The sequence below is a fragment of the Hyperolius riggenbachi genome, chromosome 1, assembly GCF_040937935.1.
Source record: "Hyperolius riggenbachi isolate aHypRig1 chromosome 1, aHypRig1.pri, whole genome shotgun sequence".
Taxonomy (NCBI): Eukaryota; Metazoa; Chordata; class Amphibia; order Anura; family Hyperoliidae; genus Hyperolius; species Hyperolius riggenbachi.
The window spans coordinates 99,287,493-99,310,709 of record NC_090646.1 but is presented as its reverse complement, the minus strand read 5'-3'; the positions used below and the strand labels follow the sequence as shown (position 1 = coordinate 99,310,709).

At 42.1% G+C, this 23,217-nt stretch overlaps 1 protein-coding gene across 1 annotated transcript in view; it reads left to right on the top strand.

Annotated features, from left to right (window-relative positions):
* HS3ST1 (heparan sulfate-glucosamine 3-sulfotransferase 1) overlaps nt 1-22,652 on the top strand; it is a 62,032-nt gene extending 39,380 nt beyond the window's left edge. The window contains exon 2 of the mRNA XM_068267526.1: nt 21,497-22,652. Within this exon, the coding sequence (XP_068123627.1) occupies nt 21,601-22,521 (921 nt within the window). The 5' untranslated portion in view covers nt 21,497-21,600 and the 3' untranslated portion in view covers nt 22,522-22,652. The remainder of the gene's footprint in view (nt 1-21,496) is intronic.
* The last annotated feature ends 565 nt before the right edge of the window (nt 22,653-23,217 follow it).

Below are 23,217 nucleotides of genomic sequence, written 5' to 3'. Positions count from 1 at the left end.
CATTACGTTTGAGACAGTACCTATTGAAATGCCAAGCATTCGGGCAGTTTCTGTTACAGTAGCACCTGTCCTATGAGCACCAACAAATTGGCCTCTTTGAAAGTCTGAGAGATCTGCCTTTTTTATAAATTATAACCAACTTTTGTTTAAATATCTAAACAATTTTAATTGAACATATCAAGTAACAAAAAAAAAGTAACCTGTCAAGTTTTGATTGCTTAACCATTTCAGCCCGCGGGGATTTTTCACCTTATGCAGAGCAATTTTCACCTCCCATTCATTCGCTAATAACTTTATCACTAGTTATCACAATTTATTGATCTATATCTTTTTTTTTTTTTTTTTTTTTTTTTTTTTTTTTTTCCCTCCACTAATTAGGCTTTCTTTTGGTGGTACATTTTGCTAAGAGCCACTTTACTGTAAATGCATTTTAACAGGATTAATAAGAAAAAAATTGAAAAAATTCATTATTTCTCATTTTTCGGCCATTTATAGCTTTAAAATAATCCACGCTACCAAAATTAAAACCTATGTATTTTATTTGCCTGTTTGTCTCGATTATTATACCATTTAAATTTTGTCCCTATCACAATGTATGGCGCCAATATTTTATTTGGAAATAAAGGTGCATTGTTTCCGTTTTGCGTCCATCACTATTTAAAAGCTTATAATTTAAAAAATGTTTGTACCCCCTTAAAATGCATATTTAAAAAGTTCAGACCCTTAGGTAACTATTTATGGGTTGTTGTTTTTGTTTTTTTGTTTTTAATTGTAATTTTTTTTTTGTTTTTCCATTAAAAAAAAATTATTTGGGTAATTTTTTGGTGTGGGACATAAATAGTTACTTTTAATGGTGTTATATGTGTAAACTGTAATGTAAAAAATGTGTAGATGTAGATTTACTATTTGGCCTTCATTTTTGGTTTCCCTCCTTGTACTTCTCGCTAAGCGGAAGTACAAGGGGATGGGGAAAGCTTTCCGGGCAGAAGAACTGAAGCCTCACGGGTGAGCGCTTCAGTTTTTCTGCAGTGGACAGGGATCAGTGATCGGGAACCATGTTCCCTTTCACTGATCCCAGTGATGGGGACACGCTGGGGGCGCGAAATGGTTAAAGGGAAGGTTCAGGGTGTAATAAAAAAAAAAAAAAAAAAAAAAAAAAAATTACAAATACAAAGCCATTTACCAGGGGCTTCCTTCAGCCTGTGGCAGGCAGGCCGTGCCCTAGGTGCCGCTCCACAGGCTCCCCGTCTTCTCCGGTGGCGCACCTGGCCAGGCCGGCTTCCAGGTCGGGCTCTTCTACGCTCCAACGTGCGTCTCACGCCGTCGTGCTTACGTCATCGAATGTCCTCCGGATTGTACTGCGCAGGCGCAGTAGTTCTGCGCTTGCGCAGTACAGCCCGGAGGACATCCGATGACGCTGTGAGCAGCACGTTGAAGCCCCAGGTAAGTGGCTTTGTATTTTTTTTTTTTTTTTTTATTACACCCTGAACCTTCCCTTTAAAACATGTTCAATTATTATGATGCCAAAATGTTAGGTGTTTCATATCTATCTCTACATAAATACCTTTCTGGTTAGCGGCCATGTTTTTTGTTTGTGAATACTGCCTAAAACTGGCGATTAAAAGCCAGGATCATGGTGGGGAGAGGCAGAAACGGCAAAGAGGGATCCAGGAGATCACATTGACTCTTTTTTTTTTTTTTTTTTTTTTTTTTTTTTTACAAATCGGACAGTACAGATTCTCTTTAACTTTTCCTGTACTGGAAACAATAAGACTGTTCTTTGCTACTAATGTTCTATTTGTTAGCTGTACTACACATTTAATTCATTATAGCCAAGTTAATTTTCACTTCTGATTCCCTTTAACCGAGTAAAACGTAGCTGTTGTGTGATGTTAGGCCATATCACATCTGTTTGTGGGCTTGTAAAAGTGTTGGAATTAGAAGTGAGAGAACTTCTGGTTTGCAGGAATTTATGTCTGAGAATCTCTGGTCTGATTCTGTATTTCTCAGAAATCCATCAGCTCATTTTATTTGCTTCCAGGTGGAAACATGCACACCTGTAAGAGTTGTGCGCCTAAGGCCATGATTTTGCCAACTGCAGCAATACTTAGAAACAGACAACTACTTGTCATTCATTCAGTTTCTTTTATAAACTGCGTGGCACTTCAAGATGTTGTTCCATCCAAAAGTGGGTTATATGGCTTCCTGGAATGCAGCATTCAGGAAATCTATACCTGTAAAGAAGCCCTGTTATTATGGTTTCCTGTTAAATGTGAAATATGCTGCATATACTGGCAGCTATATGCTGAGAATACCCTGAGGAAGGCGCCTAGGCACTGCTGTGTATGTGATGCGCTCTAAATACTGTGCTGCTGTACAGTCTCTCTGCCCTGCTGCTGTTCCCCCTCCTCTATGCAGAAAGCAGTCTCCTTCTCATTTGTAGCTGCTGCTTTCTTGGTCAACTAACCAATTAGTGTCATTGAATACAGGTTGGAAGAGAGGGGCTGAGACCACAGCAGCCACAGGAAGCCAGGACCAGGAGGAGGGCTAGTTAATGGACTGCTTAGCCAGGGTCTGTCCTAATACTGGATGCTGTATCTGAAACCTTGCCCATCAGTGTTATCTGCCACTTTTTTGTTTTACTTTTGGGTGTGATTGTCAAGGCATTTCTGATCATAAGTGAATATAGTGAAAGCTGTGACACTACTGCCACCCTTTCACCTGCAGCTGATTAGCGTCACTGTACATTACATTGGCAGTTCCTGGGATATTTGTGCTGTTGAAGGGAGCTTGTTTTTATTAGAAAGGCTATACTGTATAAACCAGCTTAGTGCGCAGCTATGTAGAATGCAGGAGACATGGATATTAAATCAGCCCTTTGGTAATGGCTCTCTTGGCTGTTATACTAACCACAAAAACTTTATTCATAACTGGCATTATAGACAAAGGATCATTTATTATTATTTAGTATTTATATAGCGCTGACCTCTCCTGCAGCGCTGTACAGAGTATATTGTCTTATCACTTAACTGTCCCTCAGAGGGGCTCAAAATCTAATCTCCACCATAGTCCTATGTCTATGTATCATAGTCTAGGGCCAATTTAGGGGGAAGCCAATTAACTTATCTGGATGTATTTGGGAGGAAACCAGAGTGCCCAAGGGAAACCCACACAGACACAAGGGAAACCCACACAGACACAGGGAGAACATACAAACTGCGTGCAGATAGTACCCAGGCTGGGATTCGAACCGGGTACCCAGCGCTGTAGTAAGACATTCGCTATCTAAACACTGTACACCCTGTGGTTATAGCTGGTAATAAATACACATAATAGACTGTTGTTAAATACACGTTCCAACATTTTTGTACCTCAAATGTACATCATTGTTTCAGAAGATGTTATTCGTAAAGCATCATTTTGTGTACAGTATCACATGACTTCTAATGATGATATGGTCTATAGTAAAAGGGAAACCATGGCAAAACTGCATTTGGAGAAATTGGGTTCAAGGTTACACAGTTGTATCCTATGAACATGTTTCTAGTTATCAATTTCCAGTATGACTTTGGGTCTGTCACCAATCCTTTAATTGTGATCTGGAAATAGGACTGCACTGAAGCAGTTGCAACGGCACAACTACTAGATTTATAACCCAAACATGCATCTTTCTCTTGGTGTTGGCTATCATTTTGCTTATCTGATGCGCGCTGTATTGTAAAATTGCCATGTTTTTATTTATTTTTCCCTTCAGCAATCTGTTGGCCTTGAATTGTGTGGCATGGGAGATGCTTGCAATTTACTTATATATCATATCATGTATTTGTCTTCAGACACCCTGGCTTCTAAACATTGCATAGCTGCCTTCCATGCTTTGTGGTATAACTTAATTCCATGTGTAAGGATGTTTTATTTTCAAATGGCTTTTGTGCTGCGACAGGCCTCTGACAATGGTGTGATTACATTCATGCTCAGTCTGCCAGACATGACCTTTAGCTCTGAATTCAGCTATTTATGAAACCTCTCCTCTTTTAAAGGGGGAGGGGGGATGTTGTACCATTCAATAAAGTTGTCTATATCATTATTTTTTTTTTTTTTTTTTTTTTGTCGCACTTCTTCTTTTGTAGGCCACATTATAACAAGCGCTGAATAAAGACTGATAGAAATGTGAGGGCCGGAGCTGTCGTTTCTGAATGCCTTTAGTCAGGAGTATAATAGTGTATGACTCATTCCATGTCTACAGCGTTGTGCAGCATCCATAACTGTCACTCAGTCTAACCATTTTTATTTAGAAAATAATTTTGTCTGCACAGCCCCTCTGCATTTTTTTTCGAGGTGGAAGGGAGTAAACGTGGATGACTATGGACCGATTTCTATACAGTCACTTCTACATGAACAAAAATAGCTTCAAATTCAATTAAATCCCTATGCTAATATTCAATTGACATATGACCAAATACTAAATGACCTGCTGCTATACCAGCTTTTACATTGCTTGATGAGGCTGCGAATTAGGGCCCTTTTCACACGGGCAGCTGACAAGCGGTGAAGTCACCACCTGGCAGCTGCTCTCTTCCCCCAGCCAGACACTTGTTAGCGCCCAGTACAGGTGCCCCCCCATGGAGTGAGATCTGAGCACGGCCGCGCTCACTCATGTCCCGTTCCGCCGCCACCCAATAACACCATGTATGTCAAGCTTTGACACGTTATGGTGTTACCACCGCAATTCAGCTGCATTTAGATTGCACCCGCATTGCACTGGCTGGCAGCAGACAGTTCCAGCCACTTCTCTGAAAGGGGCCTAAGGGCTCTTTTCTGTAAGCAGTTGATAGGCAGTGAAAAGACTGAACTCTTAGGCCTAGTGCACACCAGAGCGGTTCGGCTGCGTTTTGCGATCGTCTTGCGGCTGCGGATACGCTTGGGTAATGTATTTCAATGGGCTGGTGCACAGCAGAGCGGGAGGTGTTTTGCTGAAACGCATACTCCCGGGGTGAGGCATTTTTTGGATTGTGGATGCGTTTCTGCCTCAATGTTAAGTATAGGAAAAACGCAAACCGCTCTGAAAAAAGCCTGTTCAGAGCGGTTTTGCCGGCGCTTTTGTTACAGAAGCTGTTCAGTAACAGCTTTACTGTAACAATATCTGAAATCTAATACACCAAAACCGCTACACAAAACCGCAAAATGCTAGCTGAAACGCTACAGAAAAAGAAGAAAAAGCGTTTCAAAATCTGCTAGCATTTTGCGGATCTGCTAGCGGTTTTTGGTGTGCACCAGGCCTTAGGCCCCTTTCAGACAGATGGCTGAACTGAGCGTTTTCCGATAATTTCTGCTGCCTGCCAGTGCAATTTGGGTGCAATTTTAATACAGCCGAATTGCAGCAGCTGGAACACCACACATGTAAAGTTTTGACACACGGTTGTGTTACCGGGTGGCAGAAAACTGCAAAAAGTCATAGCATGGCCGCATTCAGATCTCACTCCGGGAGGGGGGGGGGGGGGGGGCGGGATGCCAGTACCAGGCACTAAAAAGCGCCCGGCCGGTGCAGGAGAGCAGCTGACAGTGCTGTCTTCACTGCTTGTCAGCTGTCTGTGTGAAAAGGCCCTTACATCTGCTTGCTGCTGCCTGGTAACTGCCTGCTGCTGCTTAGTAACTGCTCGCTGAGTGCACAGTTCCGCCGTCTGTGGAAAAGGGCTCTTTGCCTACTGCCCCATCCACAATGTTACTGCTGCTCCTGAAAATGGTTCTGAATTGATGCTGGATAATGCAGATTCTGTATTCAAATCCGTGCTGCTTGAAAATGGACCAATCAAATGCCATCTTTGCAGCTTTAAAGGATACCAGAGCCGAAATGCTCTGGTATCAACTTAAGCTGGTATTAAGTGTAGTGGGTATGGGGCAATAAAATATTCACCGCACCTCTCGTTCACCTTCTTCCACCCCCCCCCCCCCCCCCCACACACCGCTCCCCTCTGGTCAGTCGCTGAAGTCACCGGGGAGAACGGGACTGACTAGAGAGGAGCGGCGGGAGACGGGAGGTGAACGAGAGGTGCAGGTGCAGTGAGTAATTATTGCCCCTATCCACTACAATTAATACCGCCTTAAGTTTAGTCTTCTTTTCCAGGGGCAGTTGATAGGCAGTAAAATGCCTCTCACAACTGCTCACTGCTGCCTGGCAACTGCTTGTTGCTGCCTGGCAACTGCTTGTTGCTGCCTGGCAACTGCTTGTTGCTGCCTGGTAACTCTTGCGGAGCACACAGCATAACTGTCCGTGGAAAAGAGGCCTTAAATTGGTTCATTTTCAAGATGATCCTGCTGAGCTTTCATGCACCATCTGCAAAATTCTCAATCCACTCTGAACTACTTGCACCACATGGACCATACCTACTGCTGATTAGGGATGGTAAATGAGATTATGCAAATATATGCAGCTTGGAAATGGACCAATTAAATGCAGCAAATGCTCCAACCTTGCTCACTGATCATTTTAAAGAAAACCTGTACTGAGAAAAACTGCCCCTCCTATCGAGGCTTCCCCGATCTCTGTCCCACAGGGTCCTGCTGTGCCCCTCCGAACGTCGACAATGTAAATATTTACCTTCCTGGCTCCAGTGCAGGTGCAGTAGTGGTGCTGCGCTCCGAAGTAGGTTTAAATGCCTGATCTCAGTTGGGTCCGTTCTACTGCGTAGGCACAAGTCTCCCACACCTGCGCAGTAGAACGGACCCGACTGAGATCGGGTATTTCCGTCTACGTCAGAGCCGAAAGTCAAAACAGCGCCCCTGCTGGAGCCTGGAAAGGTAAATATTGAACAGGCTGACGGATTTGTGGGGCCGGCTTTGAAGGGCTGCAGCGAGACCCCCGTGGGACAGATAATGGGGGAAGCCTTATTAGTATATTGAGGCTTCCCCCTCCCGAGGTGAGTACCCCCCCCCAGGGGAAGTTTTCCTAGTTACAGAGTCTCTTTAAACTTGTTGGGGCTCTTTTCCACAAGCAGGTGATGGGCAGTGAAAACCCTCTCAAACTCTACCACTGCAATAAGCTTAAAGAGAACCCGAGGTGGGTTTGAAAAATCCTATTAGGACACAAAGGCACATTCTGCATACAATGCCCACCATCTGTGTCCTTATTGTCACACCAGTCTACCCACGTGCTCTGCTGTCCCCATAACAAAAACCACCAGGCTAGCCGCAAGCAGATTGTCGCTAGCTGGCTGTTTACCTGAAGGCTGTCTGTCACAGCGGCTCCCCGCCTGCGTCCCTTCCCTCCCCACCTCCTTAAAGGAATACTATTAATACCCAAGTGTTCTAAAATGACAATGTACAAATGTCTAGAGTAGCTGTGTAAACATTTTCCTACTTTTCATGTTAAATATCAGAGGCAAAAGCTGTAATTTATTGAGGGTAGCATTTAGCTGTATTGGGACAAATCAATTGCAGAAGGGGTGTCTGATATGCAACTCTGACTGTGCATTGAAGCAGACTACAGAAAGCAAATATCAAACATATCAAACTCTGAAAGCAAAAACGGTATGAAAAGCTGTTACATTTCCTCTGCTCTCTTCAGACACTTCAGTCAGAAACACAGGACACAGAAGCTGCAGCTGTTGGGAGCTTTCTCTCTCACACACACAGTTACACATAGAGTTAACTGATCAAGTGTGAGGGGAATTTCACCCCTCCTCATGGCTCAGTCTGCCCTCAGTTTTGGCGTCAGTAAAGTTTGAAAATATTTTGATAACTGTAAACTCTGAAGTTGCTACTAAAATGTATACACCAGTACTTAGCAGCACTTCCCAAACAATTCCTGTGTCAATTGAAAAAAATATGTGAATCGATAGTATTCTTTTAAGCTTCCTCCAATTGGCTTACAGAGGCGGGGAGCCCTTCCCTCCCCGCCTTTGTAAGCCAATTGGAGGAAGCTTACTAAGGTGGGGAGGGAAGGGATGCAGGCGGGGAGCCGCGGTATAGAGGAGGTGGGGAAGCGGTTGTAACAGACAGCCTTCAGGTAAACAGCCAGCAAGCGACAATCTGTCACTAGCCTGGCTTTTTTTTTTTTTTTTTTTATTTATGGGGGACAGCAGAGCACGTGGGGGTAGACTGGTGTGACACTAAGGACACAGAGGGTGGGCATTGTATGCAGAATGTGCCTCTGCGTCCTAATAGGATTTTTCAAGCCCACCTCTGGTTTTAACTAGCCTCTTGGTGTTCTTGGATAGTCTCAAACCAGTAAAAAAAATGGGAGCTAGTGCTGGACTTTCCTCCAATAGTTGACACAAATGGTCTAGCTTGTGAAAACAAAACTTTATTGGAGTACACTCCACTGTGCAACACGTTTTGCAGGTAGAATTCGCTTCTTTGGGCAATAAAGACATTGCTGTATTGTAGTGTCTTTACAGTGGTGCTTAGCGAATTAGCTCACTTGCTTCACCTACTTTTTTATTTATTTATTTTCCCCGTGTGTTGCCAGTAGACCCAGACATGGTGCACCAAAGAGGAAAGCTGGAGTTCTCCTTGAAATATTTTACTTTGCACTGCAGCTTAAAGGTCATATGATTTTGCTGTAGGGTTCAACAATTTTCTAGTTGGCTAATTCATATTCCATCTTGTACTGCAGATTGTGGCAGACGTTGCCCTGAAACCATTTTGCAATGTACAGACCTGCCCTTGTATAGATAAGGATCTGGAGAAAGTAAGCACTGAAAAACAACTTAATCTTAGATTAGATTTATCACTTTGCAATTAACCACCCGTGCAATTCTTGTGTTGTATATTCTTTCCTTTAAAATCAGAAAATATCAAGCTAACACACACAACTTTTCTGTCTAGTTCTTCTTTTTATCCTATCCAAAAAAGTAACTAAGCATCGCACACCCCTTTTTCCCTGTTTAGGACTGGCTCAAACTATGAGCATTTTTGTGTGTGTGCGTGCGTGCCGCAAATGCGGATCCTGCACCATTTCCTGGGTGATTACGCTTCAAACAAGGTGTAGGAAAAATTGCAAATCTCTTTAAAAGCACTTTGATCGGCGATCTTGTGAGCAGTTTTCAGCCAAATTTGCTTTTTAAGACCGTAATTTCCAGGTCAAAGAGTGCACTGCCAGTTTGTCTGCACACAGAAAATCGCAAATCAAGAGCACATACAAAATTCCTTGTTAAAAACAAAAACAAAAAAACACACAGATGGCTCTAAAAATGCCGGGAATCACTTCACAAAATCCCTCACAAAAGCTCTTAGCTCTTGCAATTGTACTAGTGATTTGTATTGTGAACTAGGCCTTCTTCAAGCATATGCTAGCTGTAGAATCCTGCCCATTCAGTAGATGAGGTTACAATAGCAGTGTCCATTTATCTGGCTATAAATGCTGTTTATCCTGAAGGCGAAATTCACACTCTGCGCATTCCATAATGCACCTGTTATCATCTGTGTGAACTGCAGTGGTGACTGGACATGGACATTAAATCTAACCATCACATGACCATGTTACTAATCTTGTGGTAATTTGGACAAGTAGGTGAAGTCCACACCCCCTGAAATCCACACCCCCTAATGGTCCAGGACATGCTTCTGGACTTTCCTCTCAGTGAATGCAAGATGGGAAAAGCTTGTTGCTCTGTTTCCATGAATATGAAAATCATCATTCCTTACTTCTGTAAAGTTTGCAAAATGTGTTTTTTTGATTTTTTTTTAATTTTTTTTTTTTTTTGCTGTAAGGCAAGTACCCTGCATAAAGTAAAATACAGGCAATACTCTGTAATGCCCTTTTACCTCTTGCCGACCACCTAATGCATATTGGTGGTGGCAGAGAGGCTCTGTTCCTCCGCGCCACCCTATGGCTTCCTCTCGCAAGGAGCGAGATTTAGCGGGAGCTTGCACACTCTCTCGTCACTGCAAGCAGGAGACTCCAGCGATCAGCCTGCCAGCCAGGGATCGGAACTGGCAGGCTGTTTGTTTAGGTAATTATGTATATAAATATTTATATAGCGCTGACTTCTTATGCAGTGCTGCAGAGTATAAATGTCCCTCGGAGGGGCTCACAATCCAATACCTGCCATGTACCTTATATACTTGCGTACAAGCCTAATTTTTCAGCACAAAAATCTTGAGACAACTGTATCATCCTTTGGGCAAATCTGGCTATGTAGAGGGGGGCTGACTTGTACTGAGGGCACATCTGGCTACTAGGGGGGGTGCTTATATGTGAGTCTAACTTTTTTTCCTATTTCTGATGGAAAAGTCAGTACTTCGGCTTATGTGGGTCGGCTTGTATGCGCTTATATACAGTATCTATGTAATGTGTAGTATGAATCTTAGTCTAGGGCCAATGAAAGGGGAAGCCAATTTATAGTGTTGCTTGCGAATTTTTGCCCAAGTCATTTTCGCATCGAAAATCCTGTTTCCGAATTCAGTGAATTTTCGCGAAAATCTTCAGAAATATTCGTGTTTTCGACCAGCAGCAAAAATGAAAGGAACTTCGCTGTATGCAGACGCTTATGCCCTTATGCGGAAAAATGTCCGCAATAATCCACTATATGCGGACGCTTATGCCTTTAGGCATAAAAATGTCTGCAATAATCCGCTAAATATGTGCATGGGTGAACTAATACATGCGTACATTCCACCTTCCTATGCGGAATTGTATACGTATAGAAGGGCAATATTTCTACGCATGCGCAATGATCCGTATAGACGCAGTTACTGCACGCGTAGTTGACTTCGCAATACATCAACTACGCGTAGCGGGTGAAGCTTCGCATAGCGGTACTGCAACTACATGGAAATATGTACGCGATAAACTATGTATTGAACATGAAAATAACAAGCATTAGGCGAAAATTAACGCGAAAAAATTTGATCAAATTCGCATGTCGAAAAGAAATTGGTGGGTTTTTTTGGGCGAAAAGAATATTTGCATTGTCGCTCATCACTGCCAATTAACTTATCTGCATGTGGTGTTTATATATTAAAAAAAAAAAAAAAAAATGCAGCAGCAATCAAACCCCCAAACTAAACCTCCATCTGTGAAGAAAAAGGAGTAAAATTAATTTGGGTGCTAAGTTGTATGACTGAGTAAGAAACCATTAAAGTTGTGAAGTGCCGAATTGTGAAAAATGGCCTGGTCACTAGGTGGGTACAAACCTCTGGTCCTAGGGTGGGTAATGTAAATCTGCAACACAGGATGCATCTGCTAAGATACTGACTTCATTACAATTGAACCATTTTAGATTACACCCCCCCTTCCCCCCCCCCCCCCCCTCCCCTTCAAAAAAAAAAAAAAAAAAATAAAGAATCCCGTGTTTTAGCTTTGACACATTGACAGTCCACTTCTTTCTCAATCAATTTTGACATTCAATCTGGCAAAATTGAAGAACCATCTCCACAGCATTGATTGTCTAGACATGGAGGGAAACTCAACACTATGAAAGGATGGCGTAAGAATAGGTCAGAGTTGTAGGTTTGGCTGAAGAACCATTATGTGGCTACAACGTTAAAAGGCAAAGCGTGAAATATTAATGTGTCATCTGTGCAGCTTATTAGAATTGCATGTATCAGAGGCAAACCTACAATATTTCTGGTACAGAACTATAAAATGTTTTAGAAAATGTATATTCTTTCCTTTAAAATCAGAAAATATCAAGCTAACACACACAACTTTTCTGTCTAGTTCTTCTTTTTATCCTATCCAAAAAAGTAACTAAGCATCGCACACCCCTTTTTCCCTGTTTAGGACTGGCTCAAACTATGAGCATTTTTGTGTGTGTGCGTGCGTGCCGCAAATGCGGATCCTGCACCATTTCCTGGGTGATTACGCTTCAAACAAGGTGTAGGAAAAATTGCAAATCTCTTTAAAAGCACTTTGATCGGCGATCTTGTGAGCAGTTTTCAGCCAAATTTGCTTTTTAAGACCTTAATTTCCAGGTCAAAGAGTGCACTGCCAGTTTGTCTGCACACAGAAAATCGCAAATCAAGAGCACATACAAAATTCCTTGTTAAAAACAAAAACAAAAAAACACACAGATGGCTCTAAAAATGCCGGGAATCACTTCACAAAATCCCTCACAAAAGCTCTTAGCTCTTGCAATTGTACTAGTGATTTGTATTGTGAACTAGGCCTTCTTCAAGCATATGCTAGCTGTAGAATCCTGCCCATTCAGTAGATGAGGTTACAATAGCAGTGTCCATTTATCTGGCTATAAATGCTGTTTATCCTGAAGGCGAAATTCACACTCTGCGCATTCCATAATGCACCTGTTATCATCTGTGTGAACTGCAGTGGTGACTGGACATGGACATTAAATCTAACCATCACATGACCATGTTACTAATCTTGTGGTAATTTGGACAAGTAGGTGAAGTCCACACCCCCTGAAATCCACACCCCCTAATGGTCCAGGACATGCTTCTGGACTTTCCTCTCAGTGAATGCAAGATGGGAAAAGCTTGTTGCTCTGTTTCCATGAATATGAAAATCATCATTCCTTACTTCTGTAAAGTTTGCAAAATGTGTTTTTTTGTTTTTTTTTTAATTTTTTTTTTTTTTGCTGTAAGGCAAGTACCCTGCATAAAGTAAAATACAGGCAATACTCTGTAATGCCCTTTTACCTCTTGCCGACCACCTAATGCATATTGGTGGTGGCAGAGAGGCTCTGTTCCTCCGCGCCACCCTATGGCTTCCTCTCGCAAGGAGCGAGATTTAGCGGGAGCTTGCACACTCTCTCGTCACTGCAAGCAGGAGACTCCAGCGATCAGCCTGCCAGCCAGGGATCGGAACTGGCAGGCTGTTTGTTTAGGTAATTATGTATATAAATATTTATATAGCGCTGACTTCTTATGCAGTGCTGCAGAGTATAAATGTCCCTCGGAGGGGCTCACAATCCAATACCTGCCATGTACCTTATATACTTGCGTACAAGCCTAATTTTTCAGCACAAAAATCTTGAGACAACTGTATCATCCTTTGGGCAAATCTGGCTATGTAGAGGGGGGCTGACTTGTACTGAGGGCACATCTGGCTACTAGGGGGGGTGCTTATATGTGAGTCTAACTTTTTTTCCTATTTCTGATGGAAAAGTCAGTACTTCGGCTTATGTGGGTCGGCTTGTATGCGCTTATATACAGTATCTATGTAATGTGTAGTATGAATCTTAGTCTAGGGCCAATGAAAGGGGAAGCCAATTTATAGTGTTGCTTGCGAATTTTTGCCCAAGTCATTTTCGCATCGAAAATCCTGTTTCCGAATTCAGTGAATTTTCGCGAAAATCTTCAGAAATATTCGTGTTTTCGACCAGCAGCAAAAATGAAAGGAACTTCGCTGTATGCAGACGCTTATGCCCTTATGCGGAAAAATGTCCGCAATAATCCACTATATGCGGACGCTTATGCCTTTAGGCATAAAAATGTCTGCAATAATCCGCTAAATATGTGCATGGGTGAACTAATACATGCGTACATTCCACCTTCCTATGCGGAATTGTATACGTATAGAAGGGCAATATTTCTACGCATGCGCAATGATCCGTATAGACGCAGTTACTGCACGCGTAGTTGACTTCGCAATACATCAACTACGCGTAGCGGGTGAAGCTTCGCATAGCGGTACTGCAACTACATGGAAATATGTACGCGATAAACTATGTATTGAACATGAAAATAACAAGCATTAGGCGAAAATTAACGCGAAAAAATTTGATCAAATTCGCATGTCGAAAAGAAATTGGTGGGTTTTTTTGGGCGAAAAGAATATTTGCATTGTCGCTCATCACTGCCAATTAACTTATCTGCATGTGGTGTTTATATATTAAAAAAAAAAAAAAAATGCAGCAGCAATCAAACCCCCAAACTAAACCTCCATCTGTGAAGAAAAAGGAGTAAAATTAATTTGGGTGCTAAGTTGTATGACTGAGTAAGAAACCATTAAAGTTGTGAAGTGCCGAATTGTGAAAAATGGCCTGGTCACTAGGTGGGTACAAACCTCTGGTCCTAGGGTGGGTAATGTAAATCTGCAACACAGGATGCATCTGCTAAGATACTGACTTCATTACAATTGAACCATTTTAGATTACACCCCCCCTTCCCCCCCCCCCCCCCCCCCTCCCCTTCAAAAAAAAAAAAAAATAAAGAAAGAAACCCGTGTTTTAGCTTTGACACATTGACAGTCCACTTCTTTCTCAATCAATTTTGACATTCAATCTGGCAAAATTGAAGAACCATCTCCACAGCATTGATTGTCTAGACATGGAGGGAAACTCAACACTATGAAAGGATGGCGTAAGAATAGGTCAGAGTTGTAGGTTTGGCTGAAGAACCATTATGTGGCTACAACGTTAAAAGGCAAAGCGTGAAATATTAATGTGTCATCTGTGCAGCTTATTAGAATTGCATGTATCAGAGGCAAACCTACAATATTTCTGGTACAGAACTATAAAATGTTTTAGAAAAGAAAACTGGCATTTGCAGCTCTTTGTAAAAATTATCAGTTATGTGCTTATTTAATAAAAAGTTCAATAGCTAAATTTATAAAGGAGTGTAAAGTGCAACATGATATGCATTGTACAATCTCACAGCAATAAATCTGTCTCCTTCCATTATTTAGAGCATTCGAATTGAAAGCTAAATCTTATTGGTTGATATGGATTACATTAACGTGATAAACAGGCTCATTCAGTACTGTAAAAAAAAATCTGCACACTGCATTAACATATTACAAGCTATGCAAAAGGAAAGTATTTAAAAGGGCTTTTTTTGGGATATAGATAGATAGATATCTATCTATCTATATCTATCTATATCTATCTATCTATCTATCTAATATAATTTTTTTTTTTCTGGCGCTCAAACCACTTTAATTAAAGAGCACTTAAAGTGAGGGATATGGTGGCTGCCATATTTATTTCCTTTTAAACAGTCCCAGCTGCCTGGTGTCCTGCTGATCTTTCATGTATCTGCATCTGAATCGCACACCTCAAACAAGCATGCAACAAATCCAGTCAACCTTGAGTCAGAAGCCTTTGATCTGCTTGGTTGTTCAGGGTCTATGGCTAAGGCCTCTTTCACAGTGCGACAGTAAAGTCGCACGTTAAAACAACATTTAATGCAGAATAACTCGCTGCAATGAAAAATCAGGGCCCCATTCACAGTGCACACGTTGCGTTGATGATTTACGCTGCACATTAAGTGAACGCGCTGCATGCAGTACGTTATAGACATTATCATCTGCTTTACACTGTTTGCACATGCTCAGTAATGACTTGGAGACATACTTTTAATTGCCTGTATTTTCTACTGTATGTATATGCTGTATGCGTTGGTAACACGCATTGCGTTGTAAGTTTGCGGTGCGCTTTTAACGTTGCATCCAACTAATGTCCCACTGTGAAAGAGGCCTTAAAATATTACAGGCAGAGGATCATCAGCAAGTGAAAAGAAATATGGCAGCATCATATATCCCTTTCACTTCAGGTGTCCTTAAAGTTAATGTTTACCTATTTAAAAACCAAAAAGTCAGATTCTCACCTAAGGAGAGGGAAGGCTTGGTCCTAATGAGCCTTCCCTCTCCTCTCCCGGTGCCCGGTCCCGCGCAGGATCCCCCGTGGCAGTATTCGACCAGTTCAGTCAAATACTGCCATTTCCGCATGCTGAAGGGAGCTTTCGGGAGCACTCGGGCTCCCGAAGACAGGCCGCTCCATACTACGCATGCGCGAGCGCCCTCTATGACGCACTCGCGTAGTATGGCGCGGCCCGTTTTTGGAAGCCCAAGTGCTCCCGAAGACCTCCGAAGTCCCTGCGGCGGCGGACGCGAACGGGGGAGGCAGCGCAGCACCGAGGGCACCTGGAGAGGAGAGGGAAGGCTCATTAGGACCGAGCCTTCCCTCTCATTAGGTGAGTATCTGACTTTTTGGTTTTTAAATAGGTAACCACTGGCTTTAAAGTAAACCAGAGATGATTCAATCTAAAGATTCAATACTTACCCAGGCTTCCTCCAGCCCCATATACACGTGCGAGTCTCTCGCTGTCCTCCCGCGGTCTGCGATTCAGCCTCAATCACTCCCGGTAACTGCTTCAGTCGCGTCAGTCTGGGTCTTCTGCGCATGTCTTGGGCTACATTCACAATGGTGCAAACGTATGCAGCATCTTAACAGTCGCACTGCAGTACTAAGTTTATGCAGTGTTCAGAGTGCCTACAGTGCATTAGGATCCAACACACTACAGTATCCCAATGCGTACATTACAGAGGCAGTGAAGCATACCTTTCATTGACTGTATTCTTCACTGTATGCCACCTAAAGGGGTCACACAATGTGGTGCAACTTTTTATAATTATTTTTTTATTTTTTATTCGGCTGCGTTTTTGCAGGGAACACAATGCTGCTTAAACTATAAACCTAGCCTTACAGCATTGTGTACAGCCAATGTTTGGAGCCAGTTGGAAGCATGTGCATGCTGGGAAATGTTAGGTTATAAAAGGCTTATGCTACGTACACACTTGAAAGATTAATGAAAGATCACAGACCAATTTTACCCCCTTCCATGTAGTATGAGAGCTATACTCTACATCTACAGTCTATTCTATGGAGCTGAACTCCTCATCAGATAAAAATCTTTGTAAGATGCTGCACACAAAGATGCTGTACAGACACAAAAGATCAGTATCTGCAAAAGATCTGCTCCTGCAAAAGATGAGTTCCTGCATAATGCATTCATAGTCTATATCTGCAGATCTCATACACACCTTGTTTAACAGACATTCCTCTGCAGATCAGATCCACCAGGATGGTTCTTCAGATCTGCAGATTGTCAGATCTGCAGATGAATGTCTGTTAAACAAGGTGTGTATGAGATCTGCAGATACAGTATGTGAAGTACCATTCCTTTTGGTTTCCTGCTTCAAAACCACACACTTTGCTCTTTCCTAAATTCAAAGGGTTAAAACTTGCACTAGATGGAACTTGTCAGAAGAAACTATTTTTTTTCCTTCTCTCGCTTGTCAAGTCTATTAGGGGAAACAAAAGTGGTTTGAAAGCGTCAGATAATGGAGATAAGTAGCCGTGTCTGAGTGACACACTCCAATGGTTTCATCAGTAAGGGGCCACATCGTATGACTGACACATTGATTTGGAATGGAGTGCAGCCACCATAGTGTAACATTTCCCAGACAACGAAATTACCCTCAACCTCTATGTGAAAAAGATTCAGGAGTGCTTCAACCTTTAGATCAAGAAGGTGAAAGATCTCTTAAGCTGGTGCTGGAGGTCTCAGAACTAATGGAAATGTGACGAGACCATACGACCTTTTCCTGCAAGAACGGCTCATAATGGCACTTGGCAGGCACGCGGTTGAGAGCTTGATTTTACCTGACTATGCTTTTTTATACATGTTTCGCTTGTGCCACGCCCCCTTAAAGTCTGAGCAGTGGAGGTGACACAATACAGATGGTATTAGGAGCCCCACCCACACAGCCTGAACATTGGCCCATAACTACTACTGGTCATGTGATCATAATTTCAGGGCAGGATTTTTACATGCAGAAGCTTCATTTCATTTAAATGTAACAATGAGCACTCTTGATTACTAAGCTTTCTATTTTAGATTTCTGGCCAGAGATGGATGTGAGGTAAATATGGAGGCTGCTGTCTTAATATCCTTTTTGTAAATATGTACCCCCTGGGCTCAGCACATATATATTTAAGTTAAGTTAAACAAGTGTTTGTGTGTGTTTGTCTGCGTGTGTTCACACTGGGGGAGATTTATCAACGCATTACCGACAGTTTTTTTTACTTAATCTGTTCTAACCAGCAGGGAGAACCGTTCAGTTCTGCTTGATAAGAACCTTCTTAAATCCAAGGTAATAGTGGCAGTTTAGCATGCATTTCTAGAGCAGCACTACAGTTAAAAGTACAAATCCATCCCTAAACTGGCGCAGATTAAGAAGTGCTTGATAGCAGTTCTACAGATGTAGAACTGCAGGCTAGGGGCTTGATTGACAAAAGAGTGCTAACAGTTAGCATGGCCGTTTTCGCGTGAATTTTTGCATTGCGCGCGATCGTGAATTTTCGTGCGAAATCGATATCGCTTTCACGCAAAAAATCTCTTTTGCGCACAAAACGTTATTGTTTTGCGCAGAAATTCGCGGTCGCGCGCAATGCGAAAATTCACGAGAAAATGGCCGTGCTAACAGTTAGCACTCTTTGTGAATCAAGCCCTAGATATGATTGCAGAGTGCAAGCTAGACATGATTTGTGTGGTGCTCCCCCCCCCCCCCCCCCCTGCTGAATTCCTTCAGAGCCTGCTGCCATCAATACAGCAGATGTATTGGTTACCTCAGCAACAGCTATTCCCCTCACACACTGCACTGTCTGAGAGACCTAGATCTAATTTCTTAAGATGAAGAGACAGTTCTGCATGGATTTCTAAAAACCTACCAATATTTTGTCTCAGACACACTTGATAGATGTCCCCCATTGTGACTGGTTATGTTGCTGCCAGTTGATGAAGCATTTGCAGGAGGCAAACTGAACATTTCTTCTCTGTGGGCTTAGCTCAGCCTCGGTAATAAGGGGCCGCCTGTGAGCAGCACTTGGACTCAGAATTTGGAAATTATCACTGATGTCTAAATGTGGTGGTTGTTTGTTTTCTTATACTTTATTTCCCAACATCAAAGCAGGCACAGGTTATTTCACACTTTGTAGCGAGCCTTACATAACCTGCAATGAAAATCCAATATATAGTGTAGACCATTTTAACTCTAAAGGACCACTACAGCAAGAAAAAGTAAGCTGTTAAAATCTGACCGACATGTTTTGGACTAGTCCTTCTCATGGGGGAGTCTCAGGGCTCTTTCACAATAGAGCCCATTTGCTGCATTTTAACGCAAAGTCGAAACTTTGCGTTTACCAAGGTAAAATGAAAGTCCATAGACTTTCATTTTACCTTTCACACCCAACGCTGTATTTCGATGCGTTGCGGTATGACTCACCTGGGAGCTTTTAATCGTCATGAGCCAGCATTTTCCAGTTGCACCGCAGCATCCCGACAACATGCCGCAGGGCATATAAGACAAATAACATTTATATCGCGCTTTTCTCCTGGCGGACTCAAATCGCCAGAGCAGCAGCCACTAGGACGCACTCTATAGGCAGTGTTAGGGAGACTTGCCCAAGGTCTCCTACTGAATAGGTGCTGGCTTACTGAACAGGCAGAGCCGAGATTCGAACCCAGGTCTCCTGTGTCAGAGGCAGATCCCTTAACCATTACACCATCCAGCCACTCATCACATCTACCAACGGCTCCTGCACACGTTGGTAGATGTGAAAGAGCCCTCAGGGTTTTTGATTATCAAAAGCATTTCCTGAATGGCAGTTGCTCTGTCCAACTGTCAAAATAGTGTGCAAGCGAGTAGGGAGGCTGGCTGGTATCTTAGGGCCCGTTTTCATTTCACGTGGTGCAATGCAGCTACGTAGATGCATCGTACTGTAACCAATGCACAGCAATGGAACAGTTTCCATTACATGCCGGTTATGCGGAGCGATCAGAGAATCTGTAGATTCTTGAACGCCCGCGCCCTCCACCATCTCCCCTTACACACTTCCACATCTCCCAATGCTGAAGTGACGCTAACGGGAGCGGAAGTGATGTGAGGCAATAGTTGCATCGCATCCCTTTCGCCAATGGAAAAGGGTCCTTACTATTTTGGCAGTTAGACTTACAAAAGCATTTCCTAAATGGCAGTTAACTACCAAAATGGTAAGATGCCATCCTCCCTACTCTGTTGCACACAGTTTTTCAGTAGGACAGAGCAACTGCTGTTCAGGAAATGCTTTTGAGAACAAAGAAAACCCAGAGAATCCCCCATTGGTTCTGTTAGATTAAAACTGCTTACCTTATCCACCATAGTGAACCTTTAAATCTTTTTATAGGTAGCATATATAAAAGGGGGCCACTTAAAGCCTTGCGCTGGGTAGGACTTAGAGGAACTGTAGCCACAGATTGAACTTCATTCCAATCAGTAGCTGATGCCCCCTTTCCCATGAGAAATCTTTACTTTTTCTCAAATAGATCGGGGGGAGAGGTCTGTATGGCTGATATTGTGAATTGAAACTCCTCCCACAGTGTGTCATGACCATGGCCCTAACCCATTGCTGTCTGTGAACCTCTTTGCATTGTAGCAAATAACCGCTTTTTTCCAACTACCAAGCAACCAGTATCTCTGTGTATGGATATCTAGGAAAAAAAGAGAAATTTTAGCCTATTGCATTGTTAGGGGGTGTGGTTATAGACAATGGCAGTTGGCGCTGTGTTGTGGATCAAACAAGATGAACAAATTACATATCGAATATCAATCCTCTCTTGATCTCTCCTATTTTAACATCACACATTACATTACAATGTGTTTATTTTTATTTTTCCCTAAAGTTCCTTTTTTTTTTTTTTTTTTTTTTTCCTCCCCCCCCCCCCCCCCCCTCAAAGATGTTTTTCTTAAATCCTTTTAATAAAAACAAGCCTAGTGCTGTCGTCAGGTCAGACTAGATGTTCTGTAAAAACATTCTTGAAAGAATTCCAAGTATTTTGCTAAAAGCACATTTCTGTTCAGCAGGCTTTGAAGAGTTAGTGGAGGAAAATGTCACTTTCCTAGGAATCCCCACATAGGCCAGATTCAGTGCATATCCCAGCCAGGCGTGCTTATTAAGACACGGCTGCTGGTTTAAATTACTGTGTTGCTCTAACCTTGTGTTTCTGTATAGGTTTCCACATCAAAAACAGATTCAGCTAAATCGTTCCCTAGATTATCGTACTCTAAAATGGGGCTCCCACTTCTGAAAGTAGGGGGTTTCCTCCTGGAAGGGCAAATCCTTGTCTTACTTGTTACATGCCTACACTTTGTTGTTTCTGGAGATTTTAGTTTCAATACTTCTGCTGTCAATTGGTGTTTATCCAATCATAACATTACTAAGGCCTCTTTTCCATGCCGGAGGTGGGGAATTCACTGACTTTAAGCTGCTCCTGTCACTGGTACCATGTACCTAAGCCTAAAATAAATAATAATCCAAAGGGTCCGCACACTCTTGTAGAATTCAATGTTTGTTCACGAAATGCACCAGATGTCCATTCAAATCACCACTGCCACGGCGAGTCCTCTTTGTCAAGGCATATAACAGAATGGTAACGTACCATAAAGGGGACAACCCATGGCACCTAACCAGTCGTTGGTGATTTGAATGGACATCTGGTGCGTTGTGTGAACAAACATTGAATTTTACAAGAGTGTGCGGACCCTTTGGATTATTTGCTTTTAAATGTTTGGCCCAACAACTCTAAATATTTAATGGTGTGCAACTTCTTGAATGTAAGCCTAAAATAAGACATTCAGAAAGTTTTTGTTGCAATGTGAATGTAGAGTACTGTGCAATTTTCTTGCCTTGGAACTTTTAACACAAAGAAAAATATTGAACGTGGGCTTAATTTCTAATGAACCTTTTTTTTTTTTTTTTTTTTTTTTCATTTTTAGGGCATCCACAGGAGAAATATACAATATAAACTGGAGCAGGAAGATGCCATTTTTATGATAAATAACGGATGGAGTCCCATCTTCATAACTGACCCACGTTTGGTATGATTGTCATGGCTTCACTACTGCTTGGAGTGTGCCTCATCCTTGCGCAGCCTAAGCTGGTGCTTTCTTACCCAGTTTCAAATGAAAAAAATGAAGTATTGCCATCCTCTGCTGAGCTGCAGCCTGCCCCTTACCCAAATGGCACCCAACAGTACCGACCACATACCATTATTATTGGGGTACGTAAAGGTGGCACCAGGGCTTTGTTAGAAATGCTCAGCCTTCACCCGGACATTTCTTCAGCTGAAACGGAGATCCATTTTTTCGACTGGGAGGATCAGTATAGAAAAGGTTTAGACTGGTACGTTGCTCAAATGCCCTTTTCTTACCCGCATCAGCTCACTGTGGAAAAAACACCAGCATACTTTACATCTCCCAAAGTCCCAGAACGAATTTACAACATGAACAGCACAATTAAACTCTTGCTTATCCTAAGAGACCCAATTGAAAGAGTCTTGTCGGACTACACACAAGTGTATTACAACCACCTGCAGAAAAACAAGTCTTATCCACCGGTGGAGGATCTACTGTTGAGGAACGGAGAGCTCAACACAGACTACAAAGCAATAAACCGTAGTTTGTATTTCAGTTTCATGGAAAATTGGTTAACATATTTCCCACTTGAGAATATTCACATTGTCGATGGAGATCACTTAATAAGAGATCCTTTTCCAGAGATACAAAAGGTTGAGAGGTTTTTGAACCTTTCTCCACAAATCAACGCTTCAAACTTTTACTTTAACAAAACAAAGGGGTTCTTCTGTTTACGGGACAGTGGGCGGGAACGTTGTTTGCATGAGTCCAAAGGAAGGGCCCATCCACTTATAGACTCTTTCTTATTGGACAAATTGAAGGAATACTTCTACGAGCCTAACAAGAAATTCTTTGAACTTGTTGGAAGGACATTCGATTGGTTGTAAAATTAACCAAATGCAGAGATAATTCTGAAATGTTCTATATTGAAGGATATTTAAGCTATAACTTATTTGTAAATTGGTTATTATGGACAGAGCTAAGATAAAGAGCATAAGCTAGTTATATTTTTATACCGTTTAACTGTAAAATTGCTTTGTATGGATTTTCATGGTTAATAAATGATATTCATTTTGCAATATATAACTTTATTATTATTATTTTTTTTTTTAAGGTGAAATGATTTGTAATACATTAGGTTCACTCTTCAATGCATCCTATTCAAGTAAATTACAATTGAATTACAATCTCAAATTTTCTACTGCTTCAGAAGATTAGCTGTATCATTACAGCATCTAAGAACAACTTAAACCTGTGTAAGTTAATGGGTTTACTTTCACTTTCTTCTGAGACCTTTGAGTCACTGAGCTGAGCCACACTGAGCTTTTCTAGCTGCAGGAAGATTGTTCTTGTTCTCCTTTCACACTGCATCTGTGTTCTGTCGCCATGGCCAATAAAATCACATCACCATGTGTTGCAATTATATGGCTATGGTATGTTCACATCCGGTCTTTCGGTTTCCATCAGAATAATGGGAAGCGTGCTCTGAACTGCATCCTTCACTGTATATATTGCATTGCACTTCTAACACGTGATGTAACTCTTCATCACTGTTGCATTGCAATCCTACCTCAATATGTATA